The following is a 16,626-nucleotide window of genomic DNA, read 5'->3' as shown; positions in this document are numbered from 1 at the left end:
TTAGTCACCACTATGGAGAAAGACAAACTTCCCCCTCGCTGTCTAGCCATTTTGCCCCATGCCACCAGTCAACTCCTCAGACAAATTGAAACCATTTTACTGGTCTGGCAAGGGGCATACCCACGGGGTATGTGCGTTGTCGGGTGGACAGGAGGTGAAAAAAAGAGAAAGAGATGGTGTTTGTTCCTCTTCATGGAGTTTGAGACACGGGCCTGTCTGGGGAATTCATTTCCTGCTGGGCTGGGCTGCGATGTAGGTGAGAGGTGGGAGTTTGGTTTCCTGCCTTGTGCTGATGTAGGGGTGGACCGTGGGGTGGAGGAGGCTGGCTAGAGGAGGCTGGCTGGAGGGCGAGGGTGTATTTGGGGAAATGTCTGAATCGGCTTCACAATTTGGTGAGAAGAATGACGTTTCGGAGGGGCGAATGGGTTGCGCAAACATGGCTGCTGACCTTTTAGGGCGTCATTTCGTCTCTGATGGAGCTCAGCATGTTCAGCACAATGATGACTGATACTTGCCCCTTCGCTCTCTCATATAGACAAATAAACCAGGGATGGCTGGCTGGACAGACAGCATTTAGAGAGCTTCAAAATGAAACACATACTACCATTGTGAAGTGGCCTTGGACTTTACTGGAGAAACCATAGACCTCTGAGTCTGAGAGGTCTGAGACTTTCCCCCCTATCTGTGATAACTGGCTCGGATGTGTGGGAAGGTTGTGCTGCTTCAACTGAATCAGAATGTAGGTTAGATCAACAACATGGGGACTTCCACCACTATACAGCAAGAATTTGCCAGACACACAGTGCCACCTGTTGGCCAAACACACTGTGAGTGAGTGCACACATGCACACATTTGTTTTCAGTGAAAGCCTTAAAGAAATGTTCCGGTACTTTAGCGACTAAGGAAGTAATCTTTAAACCTCCCTCTTTGGGCTGGATGTGTCAATGTCTAGTTCATACTGCTGGAGCTGCAGGAGGTAGGAACACAAGCATTTCGCTACACACACAATAATATCTGCTGAATATATGTAGGCAAAAAATCTAATTTGATTTGATTGGGTGTAGTTCATACATGTGTAGCAGCTGTCCAGCGAAGACAAGATGACTGGTCTCGGCACCAGTAGTGTAACAGATGTGATCATACTTTGTGACTGTCCAGCTAGCGATGCCATTTGATTTGTGTTTATTCTGACAATAGACACAAGGAAGAGCATTAGAAGTGCAGGACAACAATATATTTATGGATGTAGATTTCTTGATTTGTCACTTGCATGTCAATATTAGTCTGGGTATATTGAAATCAAACATAACAATGACAAAAATAGTACAAAGGAAGCACATTAGATGTAATGATTTGATTTGTGTTTATTCTGACAGACACAAGGAAGCACATTAGATGTGCAGGACAACAGTATGTTGATGGCTGTAGATTTGTGATTTGTCTGTTAGAATGGAAATGACTGAATTAGCAGGGAGCTAACGTGACCATTACAATTAGAGCATGCTAGCTAACTCGCTCTTACAGCAATAACATACAAAAGCAGATCATAGGATGCCCCCAATATCTAACAGGTACCATACACATATATACTGTATATACACATCAGGACATGTGCATAGTGAACTCGTACACATATAAATATGAAAATAGAATACAGTATTTCAGAACGTGACCTACCACTTGAATGTCAATATCAGAGTGGGAAGAATTTAAATTTGTGATCTCCCCCTATCTGCAAGCATGACCAATGGCATAACACCTCATTGATATGTAAATTCAACAAACAAAAATGAATACTGTAAATAGACTTCTTTTTTTCTATTGTGTAATTGACTGTACGCTTGTTTATTCCATGTGTAACTCTGTGTTGTTGTTTGTGTCGCACTGCTTTGCTTTATCTTGGCCAGGTCGCAGTTGTGAATGAGAACTTGTTCTCAACTAGCTTACCTGGTTAAATAAAGGTGAAATAAAAAATCAAATAAATAAACATCCAATACATATTTATGCAGTGTCAAGTGGAAACGTAACCAACCTTGTTACACATTCATAATCAACTTGCAGAATGACTGTCTTACCTCAATTAGCCACAAAACTGTTTTCTTGAAGTTGTCCTGTGTCATTTTCCCTACATTTCCCCCATATGGGACAGCCCCCTAGCAATTCGTGTTCTAGCCAATGAACTTCAGCCCCTCGCATTTCAGTGACAGCTAGCAGGAGGCCTGCCCAGCATTATCAAATGAGGTTGCAGGAAGGGCCCAACGACTCAGTATACATTAGAGAGAGAGAGAGAGAGAGCAATGAGGTGGTGCACATATCTGCACATAGTACACATTTTTCGGGGACTACTTTCAGAACTACTGGCTAAAAAGTATACAAAAGTACCAGAGAATCTCTTTAAATGCCCAGTGCAATCAAAAATGTCATTTTCCTGTGTTTTATACTGTATATACTATAATATTGTGAAAATTATGATAATACCCTTTTTTATTTAACCTTTATTCAACTAGACAAGTCAGTTATGAACAAATGCTTATTTAGAATGGCAGCCTAGGAACAGTGGGTCAACTGCCTTGTTCAGTGGCAGAACGACAGATTTTTACCTTGTCAGCTCAGGGATTTGATCTAGCAACCTTTTGATACTGGCCCAATGCTCTAACCACTAGGCTACCTGTAAGAGCTGTTTGAAAAGATTGCCTAGAATTTCTGACTGTTTTGGTGGGATGGAGTTTTGGCCTGCCTGGTTAATAGAACAATAAGAGTTCCAAACCTTTCTGCCAAGAACAGCTCGTTTTCCCTTCCCCAATCAGACCACTCCCAGACAGTCCTAACACAATTCTTGCTTGAGAAATGTATCTTTGCTAAGAAGCCATTTTTGTTTATTTTTGATAATTTTAATTGAAAACAATCCCTGTAAGGTACTTAATTGTTACCCAGAAATGATTTGATATTGAAATAAAACCGGCTGCATTCGACCTTTAATAAAGGGTATATTCTACCTGTTTGTTTTTGAGAGTGTACAAATGACACACTGCTGTTGTAACAGAAGTTGAAGAGGTAGAGAGCCCACACTCATTGACATTCTACCCATCAGAGGCATTGATGTTGAGGGAGGAAAATTGGCAAGTCAATTCTGATCAAACAAATTGTAGTCCAACTCCTGGCTGGTTTAAGGCTAAAACCCCATCCAGTGTGCCGTGTATGCCAAAGCCAAACAATATTGCGGCCACATGCAAGCAATGCATGCCTCTCAAGGTTTCTTGTTCCCTCAAGAAGTGTCTTTGTTGTCACTGGCAAAGCACCTATAAAGGTTATGATGTGAACTGGTGGGACCAAACATTTAAAATGTCCCAGATTGCAAAGTTCACGGTAGATAATGTCCATTCTATACCTCTAATTTGTATATCCAATGTTTTCAACCTTGTACCCTACTATTATGCCCCGGGGCTCGTGTTCAAGGGTAATCATTTAAAAATGATTTTTTGCAATGGGAAACTAAAATTCAACTTTCTTATTGGATAAGTCCATGTAGACCCTCCCTGTTTTAGTCCGTTGTGTTCCATTCGGTGCTTAATGAGCACGTCCCAGTGTATCACAGCAACCTTTCCATCTCTGCAACAACGCAAGTGCTTAGGCCAGGCATGTAGAGGAATGGTGGTGAGACTAGGGGCCAGAACCAAGCTGTTACATAGTCAGGTACCCAAACGGGCTGGTGGCATTATTTTAAAGAGTGTGAAGAAAGCGGAAGAGAAAGTCATTAAAGCTCTTTAGTTGAAGGCCATTAAGCCTCGACAAAAGAGATTCCAATAAAGTGTTTAATTGGTTGAAACAAACACAGATGAACTATACAGCTTGATGATAGTGTTAGTCGGCCATTTGAAACAAACCAAGCACTCTCCATGGTGCTTTGTTCGAGAACGTGCAAGAATCTTGAATTCCATGCTACAAAAGACCATACAATGCTGATATACAGTATGTATACGCTGCAAGACACAGAAAACCATCACATACACTGGATCATAGCCTGCCTCATCTTTTATTTAGGATCATTATCTCGTTCTTCTATCTTAGTGAGTGACTAGACCATTAACATGAATCAGTCGGTCCAGCTCTGACGAATCAGAGCAAGCCCTGGGCCCAGACTGAATGGTTGTACACAAACACATCTACGGAGCTGTGTGGAGCAGAAAAAAAGACCACCCTTCCATCTGTCAATCTGGTTTAATGTCGAAATAGGCCTGAAAGGAGACGATTAGAGATCCTATACAGGTGCCTTCAGAGCAGAACTCAAATTGTCAGGTCTTTCAACATTGGAAATGGAGCTAAAGGGGAGTCCACCAACCTAATTGATTTAGTTTTTCCTGAAGGTCATGATGCCTGGCCTGCTTCCCAGTCTGGGATGAAAAACATTAGATAGACATTTGGTCAATGATGCCAACTAGTGGACAAAGCAGGAAACACAGGCCTCACTGGAAACTGGTATAGAAAATCCACACACAGAAATGTTATCCAACCAACTTGCTAAAATTACAAGTGTGTGTTTATGTATGCACAGGACAGATGGAAACTGACAGAAGAGCAATGATTTAAGTATATTTATCATTTTAAATTATTTCTTAAATAGCTATGATAACAAAGGCCCAACCCCTTGCACATTCATGATGATATAGACCTGAAGTTGAGCCTTTAACTCCCCACCATGGTATAAAAGCAAAAAGATCGATACAGATCAAGAAAAAAAATATATATATATATTGTGTCTCACAGAATTGGGGGTGGAAGGAGCAGGGGGGGGGGGGTAGTCCTGAATCAGGACAGGGGGTGACAGGGAAGGATGGGGGATACAAATATTGGTTACGGGTATAGTAATTGATGCAGGGAATCTTGCTGGGTTAAGAGGGAGTAAATGGCTATAGTAGATGTAGTCCAGGGTTGGGCAAGTGTGGTTAAAATGTTCCACGGTTTGGTTAAGTGTGGTACGATGGCTATAGGTAGGAGATCAATGCGTGTTCCAGGATTGAGTGGTGTCAGGGTGGGTTCCTCGGAGGTTGTTGTTGTTGTTGAAGATTGTAGGGCTAGTAGTGGTTGTAGGGCAGTCTGATTCTTTCCTTCTCCTTAACTCCTGTCAATGTCTAAATGAATCCTGGGAAGAGGTACTGCAGGAGCAGGACAGCTCCCACCACCATGAGGCCACAGAAGAACAGCACCAACCAGATAGGGAAGGATCCTGGGATGGTGGAGATGCAGAGAGAGAGAACGAAGGAGGGTGAGGGAAAAGACAATACTACTCACAATGCTAAAATCAATGCTACCAATTCAAACCACTTACTTCGGTTGCGTACAGTGTGCATCTGACAGCGGCAGTCCACAGCCACACTCAACATGGCTGCCTCGTTGTTCCCTTTGAGGCTCTGGCCTTTGGGAGTGTCAGGCAGGAAGGCCAGATCGGTCACCACAATGCCGTGGGACTCCTGCACATAGTACAACTTCTACAGAGACCAGATAAATAGGGAGTTACACAGGGATATGCTAAGGCAGCTAATTATTTGTGTGTGTGTGTGTGTCTACCTGTAGTGAAAAGGCGATATAGATTGCTACTGATCCCGTCACCGTCCCAAGGCCAAGAAAGGTTCCAGAGTCACTGTGGAACACAGCGAGAACAAAAAGGAGCCACTGACTCTGGTTAAACAGGAAAGATCAAATATCTAATACAAACACATTTATTCGGGGCTAGGTGGTATACCCTATTTTAATATATATCAGTATTGATGCACAGACCAGTTTGAGTTTTTACTTATCCTTCTGTAACTGTATTTCAATGTTTGGTTCATTAAATGTGATACACCACCTCGTTTTTATAGTTTACTCCAATACTTGAGTAGTCTCTCTCCCCAAGCTCTGCCCCGTCACTGAAGGAGCTCAGTTGATGTTAGACCACGAGATCATTTGCCGACAGTTTAATTTAATTTATTTACCTTTATTTAACTAGGCAAGTCAGTTAAAAAGACATTCTTATTTTCAATGACGGCCTAGGAACACTGCCTTCAGGGGAAGAACAACATATGTTTACCCTGTCAGCTCGGGGATTCGATCTTGCATCCTTTTGGTTACTAGTCCAACGCTCTAACCACTAGGCTACCTGCCACCCCGATTCTCTCTTCAGTCTGCATGGTCAATGCAGCAGATGCAACAATATGTTGATGACAGTGACACTGTTTTCCACATTGCCTGTTAATATAAGCATTCTAGAAATACACTATTCGTTTGTGCATCTTAATGTCTGCAAACAGCCAGTTTATTTTCTTAGAAAGATGTGGGGGGAAAAAAATTGTGTTCGCCGCTAATGCTAATCACTAATTAGCTGGATAGCTAATAAATGTACTGAGTTAGAGCAAATATAGCCTGACACCAGTGATGGTGTAGGCCTAAATCAGCATGTTGTTATCAAGGGACCTAATGTTTGACAACAACAAAAAAATCCCCACACCAGTACACCACCACCAACAGCCTGTAACGTTGACACCAGGCAGGACGAGTCCATGGATTACGTTTACATCCGGACTCTGCCATCAGCATGACGCAACAACATTCGTTAGACCAGGCAATGTTTTTCCACTCCTCAATTGTCCCATGTTGGCGATCGCGTGGCCGCTTCTTCTTGTTTTTAGCTGATAGGAGTGGAACCCGGTGTGGTCGTCTGGTGCAATAGCCCATCCATGAGAAGGCTTGACGAGTTGTGCGTTCCGAGTTGCCATTGCACACCACTGTTGTACTGCGCCGTTATTTGTTAAGAGTGTGAGATTCTTGCCATTTTCCTTCGACCTTTCTCATCAACGAGCTGTTTCACATGACTGTTGCTGACTGGTGCAACAAACATCCATTCTCGGTAAACCCTAGACAATATCGTGCGTGAAAAGCCCAGGAGGGCGGACGTTTGAGACACTGGATCCGGCGTACCTGGCACCGACGATAAACCAAGCTACAAAAGTAACTTACAGTTGAAGTCGGAAGTTTACATAAACCTTAGCCAAATATTTAAACACAGTTTTTCACAATTCCTGACATTTAATCCTAGTAAAATTTCCCAGTTTTAGGTCAGTTAGGATCACCACTTTATTTTAAAAATGTGAAAAGTCAGAATAATAGTACAGAGAATTATTTATTTCAGCTTTTATTTATTTCATCACATTCCCAGTGGGCCAGAAGTTTACATACACTCAGTTAGTATATGGTAGCATTGCCTTTAAATTGATTAACTTGGGTCAAACGTTTCAGGTGGCCTTCCACAAGCTTCTCACAATAAGTTGGGTGAATTTTGGCCCATTCCTCCTGACAGAGCTGGTGTAACTGAGTCAGGTTTGTAGGCCTCCTTGCTCACACACGCTTTTTCAGTTCTGCCCACATATTTTCTATAGGTTTGAGGTCAAGGCTTTGTGATGGCCACTCCAATACCTTGACTTTGTTGTCCTTCAAGCCATTTTGCCACAACTTTGGAAGTATGCTTTGGGTAATTGTCCATTTGGAAAACCCATTTGCTACCAAGCCTCAACTTCCTGACTTATGTCTTGAAATGTTGCTTCAACATATCCACATAATTTTAATTCCTCATGAAACCATCTATTTTGTGAAGTGCACCAGCCACTCCTGCAGCAAAGCACCCCCACAACATGATGCTGCCACCCCCATGCTTCACGGTTGGGATGGTGTTCTTTGGCTTGCAAGCCTCCCCCTAGTTCCTCCAAACATTATGATGGTCCTTATGGCCAAACAGTTCTATTTTTGTTTCATCAGACCAGAGGACATTTCTCCAAAAAGTACGATTTTTGACCCCATGTGCAGTTGCAAACCGTAGTCTGGCTTTTTTATGGCGGTTTTGGAGCAGTGGCTTCCTTGCTGAGCCGCCTATCAGGTTATGTCGATATAGGACTCGTTTTACTGTGGATATAGATCCTTTTGTACCCGTTTCCTCCAGCATCTTCACAAGGTCCTTAACTGTTGTTCTGGGATTGATTTGCACTTTTCACACAAAAGTATGTTAATCTCTAGGAGACAGAACACGTCTCCTTCCTGAGCAGTATGACGGCTGCGTGGTCCCATGGTGTTTATACTTGATATACATCCACAGGTGCACTTCCAATTGACTCAAATTATGTCAATTAGCCTATCAGAAGCTTCTAAAGCAGGGGTGTCAAACTCATTTCGCATCGTGGGCCACATACGGCCTAGGGAGATGTCAAGTGGGCCGGACCATTAAAATTATACCATACTCTGCTACACTGCTCCACGAAATTGAAGATTTATGGAGTTGTATGAACAGTAGAATTCCATCACACAACTTTTGTTTTGAAGCTGCTGACTAACATTAAAGTGCACATTTTTTAAATCACCACAGTAAGGATTCATCTTCACAGAGCTGTATTCTTTCAATGCAAACAGTATCTAAGGCAGCATTTTAAAGGTGTTAGTCTAGTCTGGACTTGTATTTGTTCCTGAAACTTGGCATCTTTTGGCCTGTACAAGTGCATCAACACCAGGTGTCATGTCCTGACTAGCTGTCACTTTCAGAATGTCATTTAAGTGCTTGTTTGTGAGCCTTGAACGCATTTTTGTTTTATTGATATTCATCACTGAGAAAATTTGTTCACAAAGGTAGGTTGTCCCAAACATGCACAAAATTTTAGCAGCCAGGGCTGTTAATTTGGGGTACCCTGGTAGTAGATACTAATAAAATCTGTCCAGACCTACAGAGGCAAATTTGCCCTTCAAATCTGCATCACACTGCAAATCAATTATCTCTAGCTGAATTTCGACCGGCAGATCAGAAGCTTTAACTGTGAAAGGTGAGCGAAAAACTGAAAATTCTGTCTCAAGTTCACCAAATACCTGAAAACGTTTCTCAAACTCCCGCAGTAGTCCTGCAATTTTGTCTTTGTACCGTTTCATGTCCGCATCAGGTCTGGTCACACACACATCTCTCAGACAGGGGAAATGAGCAGGGTTGCCATTTGCCAGTTGCATCTCCCACAAAGTCAGCTTCAACTTAAATGCATGTATGTTGTCAGAAAACTGTGTGACAACTTTTTGCGGCCTTGCAACATTTTGTTCAGATTGTTCAAGTGTTCAGTAATATCAACCAAGAATGCAAGGTCCCGTAGCCATTCCTGAGATTGTAATTCCAACACCGGTTTTCCTTTTTCTCCATGAACTGTCCGATTTCCTCTCGTAGATCAAAGAAATGCCTCAGCACAGCGCCTCGGCTTAACCATCTCACTTCAGTGTGGTATGGCAGGCTGTGGGTAATGTTGCTGTCGCTGAGAAGTTTGTCAAACTGACGATGGTTCAGACCTCTGGACCGGATGAAATTTACAGTGCGAACAACCACCTCCATGACGTGGTCCATTTTCAGCGACTTGCAACACAATGCCTCCTGGTGCAAAATACAGTGAAATGTCCAGAAACGATCTCCTCCATTAAGGGCTTGTACTTTGTCTTTGAACTTTGTAGCGATACCTGTTTTTTTTCAGACCATGGATGGTCGCGCCGTCTGTAGCCAGGCTGACAGCGCGGGACCAGTCCACTCCAACTCTGTCCAATGCAGCAACGACAGAGCCGAAAATGTCCTCGGCTGTTGTGGTGTCCATCATTGGCACCAACTCAAGAAACTCTTCAGTAACAGTCAATGTCTCATCAACTCCTCGAATAAATATGGCCAGTTGGGCCACGTCTGTGATGTCAGTGCTCTCGTCAATTGCCACGGAAAATGCAATAAATGACTTGACTCTCTGTTTCAATTGACTGTCTAAATCTGCCGATAGTTCCGAAATCCTCTCTGCTATAGTATTCCTCGTCAGGCTAATATTGGCAAAAGCTTGTCGCTTCTCGGGACATACAAGTTCAGCCGCCTTCATCATGCATCGTTTAACAAAGTCACCGTCGGAATACGGCTTCGATGCTAATGCTATTTCGCTAGCAATTAGGTAGCTGGCTTTTACCGCTGCTTCACTGACTTCTCGGCTCTGGATGAAAGTTGACTGCTGTTTCCTCAGACCCGCCAGCAATTCGTTAATCTTATCTCTTCTCAGTTGTCCTTGCAAGCCGTCATATTTTTCGCTGTGATGAGTCTCGTAGTGGCGTCGAATATTATATTCCTTCAATACCGAAACTTGTTGCAAACACACCAAACACGAAGGTTTTCCGTGCATCTCTGTAAATAAATAGGACGTGGTCCATTTCTTTGAAAATTCTACACTCCTTATCTACTTTTCTCCGTTTGGATAACGACATTTTGGCTAATGAGGGTGTAGCGGAGAGGTAGAGACCAAGGTATTAACAACGTCGTAACAAGCAGCAGATGGCGCATTGATACCGTCTGCTGTTTTCAGTCTGTCTCAGTGATGCGGCTTGTCTTCTACTCTGATGGAAAGAGTGCGCCCCTTAGCGGATAATCCATGAATTGCAGCGAATTAAAAATATTAATTCCATGTCTTTTATGCATTTTTCCACTTTCAAATTATCCTGCGGGCCTGATCGAACCTCCTTGGGGGCCGGTTCCGGCCCGCGGGCCGTATGTTTGACACCCCTGTTCTAAAGCCATGACATAATTTTCTGGAATTGTCCAAGCTGATTAAAAGCACAGTCAACTTAGTGTATGTAAATGTCTGACTCACTGGAATTGTGATACAGTGAATTATAAGTGAATTCATCTGTCTGTAAACAATTGTTGGAAAAATGACTTGTGTCATTAAAGTATATGTCCTAACCGACTTGCCAAAACTATAGTTTGTTAACAAGAAATGTGTTGAGTGGTAGAAAAAAAATGTTTTAATGACTCCAACCTAAGTGTACGTAAACTTCCGACTTCAACTGTAGGTCCCTCGTTTTGCCCATTCTAACGTTCAATCGAACAGTAACTGGAGGCCTCGATGCCGGTCTGCCTGCTTTATATTGCAAGCCACGGCCGCATAACTCACTGTATGTAGGAGCAATCCAATTTTCGTGAACGGGGTGATGTACCTAATAAACTCTCCAGTGAGTGCAGAATTAGAATAATCATTCTATTTCCATGATTATAACAGTTCACCCGAGTGTTTTGCTCTAAATCGCAAGTCAAATCACAATTGCAATATTTAGAGAAAAACACAAGGCCTTGGGTTTTTTTGCGCATATTGTGCGCCCCTACATGGCATTGTGGAAATTATGTAAAAATAGATCAACTTTTGGTTTGTTTGATTGTACAGACTAGAGAAAGCCCCTTTGAAAATAACTTCATGTGTAGCCACCCTATGATCATGCACAACTCATAAAACAAATTTAGAAATGTTAATATTCAAAAACATAAAATAACATAAATGTGAAAAATATAGTGAAATTATATTTTGGCCATATCGCCCGGCCCTACATTTATGATACAGTAACGTCAAAGAAATACCTGCAATGAGCTGTTAAGCGACCTTATCAGAGATTAACAAATAAAGCTCTTTCTCAATTCATCTTTGCTCAATTCCTCGCATCCTTTATGATTTTCCTCCTCGCCTTCTCAAAATGCATTGGAAAAGAAGGTCTGAGGGGAGGGACATTCTCCAATACGGCTCAGAAGGGGGCAAGGAAATAGGATGCAGATAATCAAGGAAAGATTAATTGAATCCTAGGTATCCTCTCCATCCTTCCTCACCTGACAGCCAGGGTGGAGATGACCTCAGTGCCGCAGGGGTTCGTCAGCATGGGTAGGAAGTTCTGACTGTCCCATTTAGAGAGGTAGCATTGTGGAGGTTTTCTGTCTCGTTTGTGGGGGATCTGGACGGTGTAGAGCCTCAGGGTGTCTTTCTGGTCCTCGACTTTTCCAAACCTACACGGGAGAGCAAAAAAACAAACTCAGCAAAAAAAAACCATCCCTTTTTCAGGACCTCTGTCTTTCAAAAATAATTCATAAAAATCCAAATAACTTCACAGATCTTCATTGTAAAGGGTTTAAACACAGTTTCCCATGCTTGTTCAATGAACCATAAACAATTAATGAACATGCACCTGTGGAACGGTCGTTAAGAAACTAACAGCTTACAGACGGTAGGTAATTAAGGTCACAGTTATGAAAACTTAGGACACTAGAGAGGCATTTCTACTGACTCTGAAAAACGCCAAAAGAAAGATGTCCAGGGTCCCTGCTCATCTGCATGAACGTGCCTTAGGCATGCTGCAAGGAGGCATGAAGACCTCAGATGTGGCCAGGGCAATAAATTGCAATATCCCTACTGTGAGACGCCTAAGACAGCGCTACAGGGAAACAGTACGGACAGCTGATCATCCTCGCAGTGGCAGACCACGTGTAACACTTGCACAGTATCGGAATATCCAAACATCACACCTGCGGGACAGATACAGGATGGCAACAACAACTGCCCTAGTTACACCAGGAACGCACAATCCCTCCATCAGTGCTCAAACCGTCCGCAATAGGCTGAGAGGGGCTGGACTGAGGGCTTGTAGGCCTGTTGTAAGGCAGGTCCTCACCAGACATCACCAGCAACAACGTCGCTGGACCAGACAGGACTGGCAAAAAGTGCTCTTCACAGACGAGTCACAGTTTGTCTCACCAGGGGTGATGGTCGGATTCGCGTTTTTCGTCGAAGGAATTAGCGGCACACCGAGGCCTGTACTCTGGAGTGGGATCGATTTGGAGGTGGAGGGTCCGTCATGGTGTGGGGCGGTGTGTCACAGCATCATCAGACTGAGCTTGTTGTCATTGCAGGCAACCGCAGCGCACAGGGGAAGACATCCTCCTCCCTCATGTGGTACACTTCCTGCAGGCTCATCCTGGCATGACCCTCCAGCATGACAAAGCCACCAGCCATACTGATCGTTCTGTGTGTGATTTCCTGCAAGACAGGAATGTCAGTGTTCTGCCATGGTGCAGTCCATGAGGAGATGCACTGCAGTACTTAATGCAGCTGGTGGCCACACCAGATATTGACTGTTACTTTTGATTTTGACCCCCCTTTGTTCAGGGACACATTATTCCATTTCTGTTAGTCACATGTCTGTGGAACTTGTTCAGTTTATGTCTCAGTTGTTCAATGTTGTTATGGTCATACAAATATTTACACCTTGTTATGTTTGCTGAAAATAAATGCAGTTGACAGTGAGAGGACGTTTCTTTTTTTGCTGAGTTTATGTGGTATGCTAGTGGGACCAGAGCTATATGTCAGTGATGTTACAGGGTATGTGAATATTCGTAGGAGAAAGGGGTATGTGCTTGCCTGCAAGCCATATAGCGGTATGACTTTGCTGCTATCTGAGGCATCTTCTCATGCCAACAGAGGCTCATGGCCAGCTGGTTGCCACTCCATATACTGCAGGCAAAGTCCCGGCCCACTGTCACAAGGTGCTACACAGAAACACAAAATAACACACAGGTCAGAAAACACTTACCAGTTTAGCTTGCACATGATGTTTATAACCTCTTTATTACTGTGATTCCAACAGACAGACAGAGAGATCATATACTTATTAGCTGGTTAGTACCTTGTTATTCGGACTGATGTCCAAGTCTTCAATTTCCCCCTCATGGGCTTTGAAGTCCAACTTCTCTTTTAAGGAGGGGTACTGGTGAAAGAGCTTAGGCATTACAGTCAAGCTCAAAACCTGCACAGTAACAATTGGGGAGAAGTCTCAACATGGCAGCCATTTTGGCATAACTTAAACTCACTTCCCACACTCTGATGTGTCCGTCTGTTCCGCCAGTCAGTAGGAGGCTGAGATCGGGACTGAACCTCACACACTTCTGGAGGGGGTCCTGGGGGCTGAGGTCCGACTGCACCTCCCCAAACGTGTCAACAGAGATCTGGGTGGTGTTATCCTTCATCTCGGACACATTGCCCCTAGCAGCAGCAGCTCCCTCACTACCCTTACCCCCTTTCCCAGCTCGTCTCCTAGCTGCACCCTGCTCACTGCCACCCCCTGCTGGAAAATAAGGGGCGTAGTGATGTGTTCATGTTAGGCAGTGTTGCCCAATCATTCTCTTTGGTACCCAAAGGGGTGCACATTTTAATCCCCCCCCCCTACCACAAACAGACGTGATTTAAATAATCAAAGGCTTGATGACGAGTTGATTAGATTAATTAAGTGTGTTAGGGCTAGGGCAAAAATAATAATGTGCAGACCTTTGGGTCACCAGGACCAGGATTGAGAAACACAGATGTAATAGACGAAATGTAAGATTGGATTGACGTTACAGTAAATGTATCTGCAAAGATAATTTGAACTTTGTATATAAAGAGGTTTATAAAAGTGAATGGCATGTTTTTGGGGGTGTTCATTCCTTACCGTCCTTGGCTGCGGCCTTGCCCCTGGTCTGGCGTTGTCTGAAGCGCATGAGGCTGCATCTGCCGTCCTGCCCTGCGGCGATCACATCCCCGCCTATTGCCAGGTTCATGGTAGCACGCGTGTCTGTGTCATGAGAGTGCACCAGGGTGGCACAGTGCTGGTCTCCTACCAACTCCAAACCCAGGAAGTGCTGAAAAAGACAGTCCCAACTTAACAAATACGGTACAACATTCCTCAGATTTAATTAGATCAAAATAAATGCTGAATCACACATCTACAATGTTCCTGCATTTTCACACTTACAGAATACATGCAATGTAAAAAGGTGTGAAAAGACTAGAAATTGAGAGATTGTGCCCATAGAGCAGAACCATTACATGATCACCTAAACATTCAGTAGCTTACCACTGCATTCTTTATGCCCGTCTTGGAAGCACCTCCCCCTCCTGCAGTGATCACCCATCCTGTTTTGGGGTCGACTTTGATTGTGTAGAGGGGGAAGGGGGCCCTATACAGGTCTGGCATCCTCCATTTGCCCATGGCCCTTGAAGGAATCAATCCACTTCACGGCAAATTCCTTGTCTGTAGAAACAGATGCATGAGAACTCAAAATACAAATCAAAAACACATAATTACACAATAGTAGCTAGATCCTTGCTTTTAGCAATGCTGGCGTACTTACATACACTAGCGTTGCTTTCAATTGTATTTGGTTGCACAAAACAGTCTATGGGAAGCCAGAAGTTAAATACAAATTTCAGACAATTTAGGATGTTGCACACGCTTGGCTGAACGCGGTTTGCAACATCCTAAATTGTCCGAAAATGGTGGTGGACAATTGTGTATTAAGACAGTACACATATTTTTCCTGTTTTAGAAGATACTGACCCTACCATTACACGTGTTTACACTGAGCCGCACTGAGGGCGGAACACAATAATGGTTACATTAAGACACTATGGAGCCGGGGGGAGATATGGGTCGGAAAACATACCTCAATGCAGGGATGGGATACGCCACTGTACTCCAGATTGTACCTTTATCCATACTGCACCATTGAGATTGACATACTGCTAGTTTTCCTGGGAAACTGTTATTTTCGGCTAGCTGAAGATGAAAAGTGACGTTTTCTGGAAACAGTATTTCAATAATTCTCGATGGAGCAGTGTGGATAAAGGTAACATTTGGACTACAGTGGCATATCCCATTCCTACAATGAGGTAATAAAATAATAAGAATAATATCATGACATATGATCTCAGGTGTAAACAAGAGTAACGGTAGGGATGGTATATTCTGCCTGGCAAGCCTAACGCGCTTGCTACATCGTTTACTTACTAACTAACTGGAACAGGTTTTGTTCTTTTAAAGTTAGTTCGCTAAACATCCCATCGCGAAAGTCTTGTTAGCTAGCTACATAATCTTGAAATCTCAGCAATAGTCACTGCACAATACCGTTTATCTAGATAGCTAACTCGCCATCTAAGCTTTTAGCATGCCCTCCAACCATTAGCTACTCGAGCATGAATGGTGTAGTGGATGCCAATATATTTGAGGTCTTGCAAACTCCACCTGTGTACTCTGCTCCGATTTCTCTCCTGACGCCAATTATTTCAATTCGTTGGCTATTATTCCCATGATGAGCTGTCACCGGCTGCACACGTCTAATGAAAATAACGCTGAAGTTGCTAGCTAGGTAGCCAGCTTGCTACTTCCCTACAAACACGTCAGCAGCGTGCAACCTGAGCGATCACGTCATTTAAAGACGTGTTAAAGCCCCTGTACGTACGCTGTCAAATATATATATATATTTTTAGAACTATCTCGCTAGATAGACCACACCCTGTCGTTTCCAAATAAAGAAAAGTAATCATGGTGGGCAGAGCTAAGCACGACCTAGCGAGATCCTATTGGTGCGTTCTGGCAGCATTTGCATATTCCCCTTAGGGAACGCCTACTCTGTGAAGTGCGCGTGCTCAATAACTCAATTCGCCCTTACTCTACTAAACAGCGCATTTTAAACATGTATTTTTTAAACTTTGGCATAAGGTGAAGTCTACAAAACTTGATCCACTCTGTTCGTAACAGATTCTAGTTTGGGGAACAGAAAACCGTGTTAAGATTAAATGTTTTAATCGATGAGAAAATTTGCAGAACTTTGGCCAAAATCCATCTCACTTCCATCTTCTCCCACTGCCAGCCACTGGGCTTCCTCTAATAACCATATTTGGTGGTGAGTGGAAATCCTAACCGGATGCTTCAGATTGATATATCCGGTGAAACGTCTGTCTCATTGTTCTGTGACACTG

General features: G+C 43.3%; 1 protein-coding gene across 3 annotated transcripts; it reads right to left on the bottom strand.

The window, feature by feature from the left end:
* Positions 1–4,200: 4,200 nt before the first annotated feature.
* Positions 4,201–16,080, bottom strand: LOC115106669 (prolactin regulatory element-binding protein-like). 3 transcript variants are annotated; one of them, XM_029629624.2, is made up of 10 exons: positions 15,890–16,080; positions 14,723–14,899; positions 14,318–14,507; positions 13,701–13,954; positions 13,517–13,597; positions 13,252–13,379; positions 11,670–11,843; positions 5,567–5,639; positions 5,328–5,487; positions 4,201–5,225 (listed from the first exon to the last, which is right to left on the bottom strand). In XM_029629624.2, exons 2-10 carry the CDS (start codon positions 14,855–14,857, stop codon positions 5,131–5,133), a joined length of 1,290 nt encoding a protein of 429 aa, XP_029485484.1. In that variant the 5' UTR covers positions 14,858–14,899; positions 15,890–16,080; the 3' UTR covers positions 4,201–5,130. The 3 variants fall into 3 exon arrangements, with proteins under 3 accessions (XP_029485484.1, XP_029485502.1, XP_029485494.1); XM_029629642.2 differs by having other exon boundaries at positions 13,701–13,951; XM_029629634.2 differs by lacking the exon at positions 15,890–16,080 and adding an exon at positions 15,656–15,852.
* Between the last annotated feature and the right edge of the window lie 546 nt (positions 16,081–16,626).

The sequence above is a fragment of the Oncorhynchus nerka genome, linkage group LG3 (assembly GCF_034236695.1).
Source record: "Oncorhynchus nerka isolate Pitt River linkage group LG3, Oner_Uvic_2.0, whole genome shotgun sequence".
In the NCBI taxonomy this organism is placed as follows: domain Eukaryota; kingdom Metazoa; phylum Chordata; class Actinopteri; order Salmoniformes; family Salmonidae; genus Oncorhynchus; species Oncorhynchus nerka.
This window is presented reverse-complemented; position numbering and strand designations above follow the sequence as displayed.

Bases quoted from the DNA above. Each gene is read 5' to 3' on its own strand.
- LOC115106669 (XM_029629624.2), bottom strand. From the start codon at position 14,857: ATGGGCAAATGGAGGATGCCAGACCTGTATAGGGCCCCCTTCCCCCTC. The intron at 14,508-14,722 runs GTAAGCTACTGA...TGTCTTTTTCAG, and splicing joins CGGGCATAAAGAATGCAGTG to CACTTCCTGGGTTTGGAGTT. The intron at 5,226-5,327 runs GTAAGTGGTTTG...CCACCATCCCAG, and splicing joins GCACACTGTACGCAACCGAA to GATCCTTCCCTATCTGGTTG.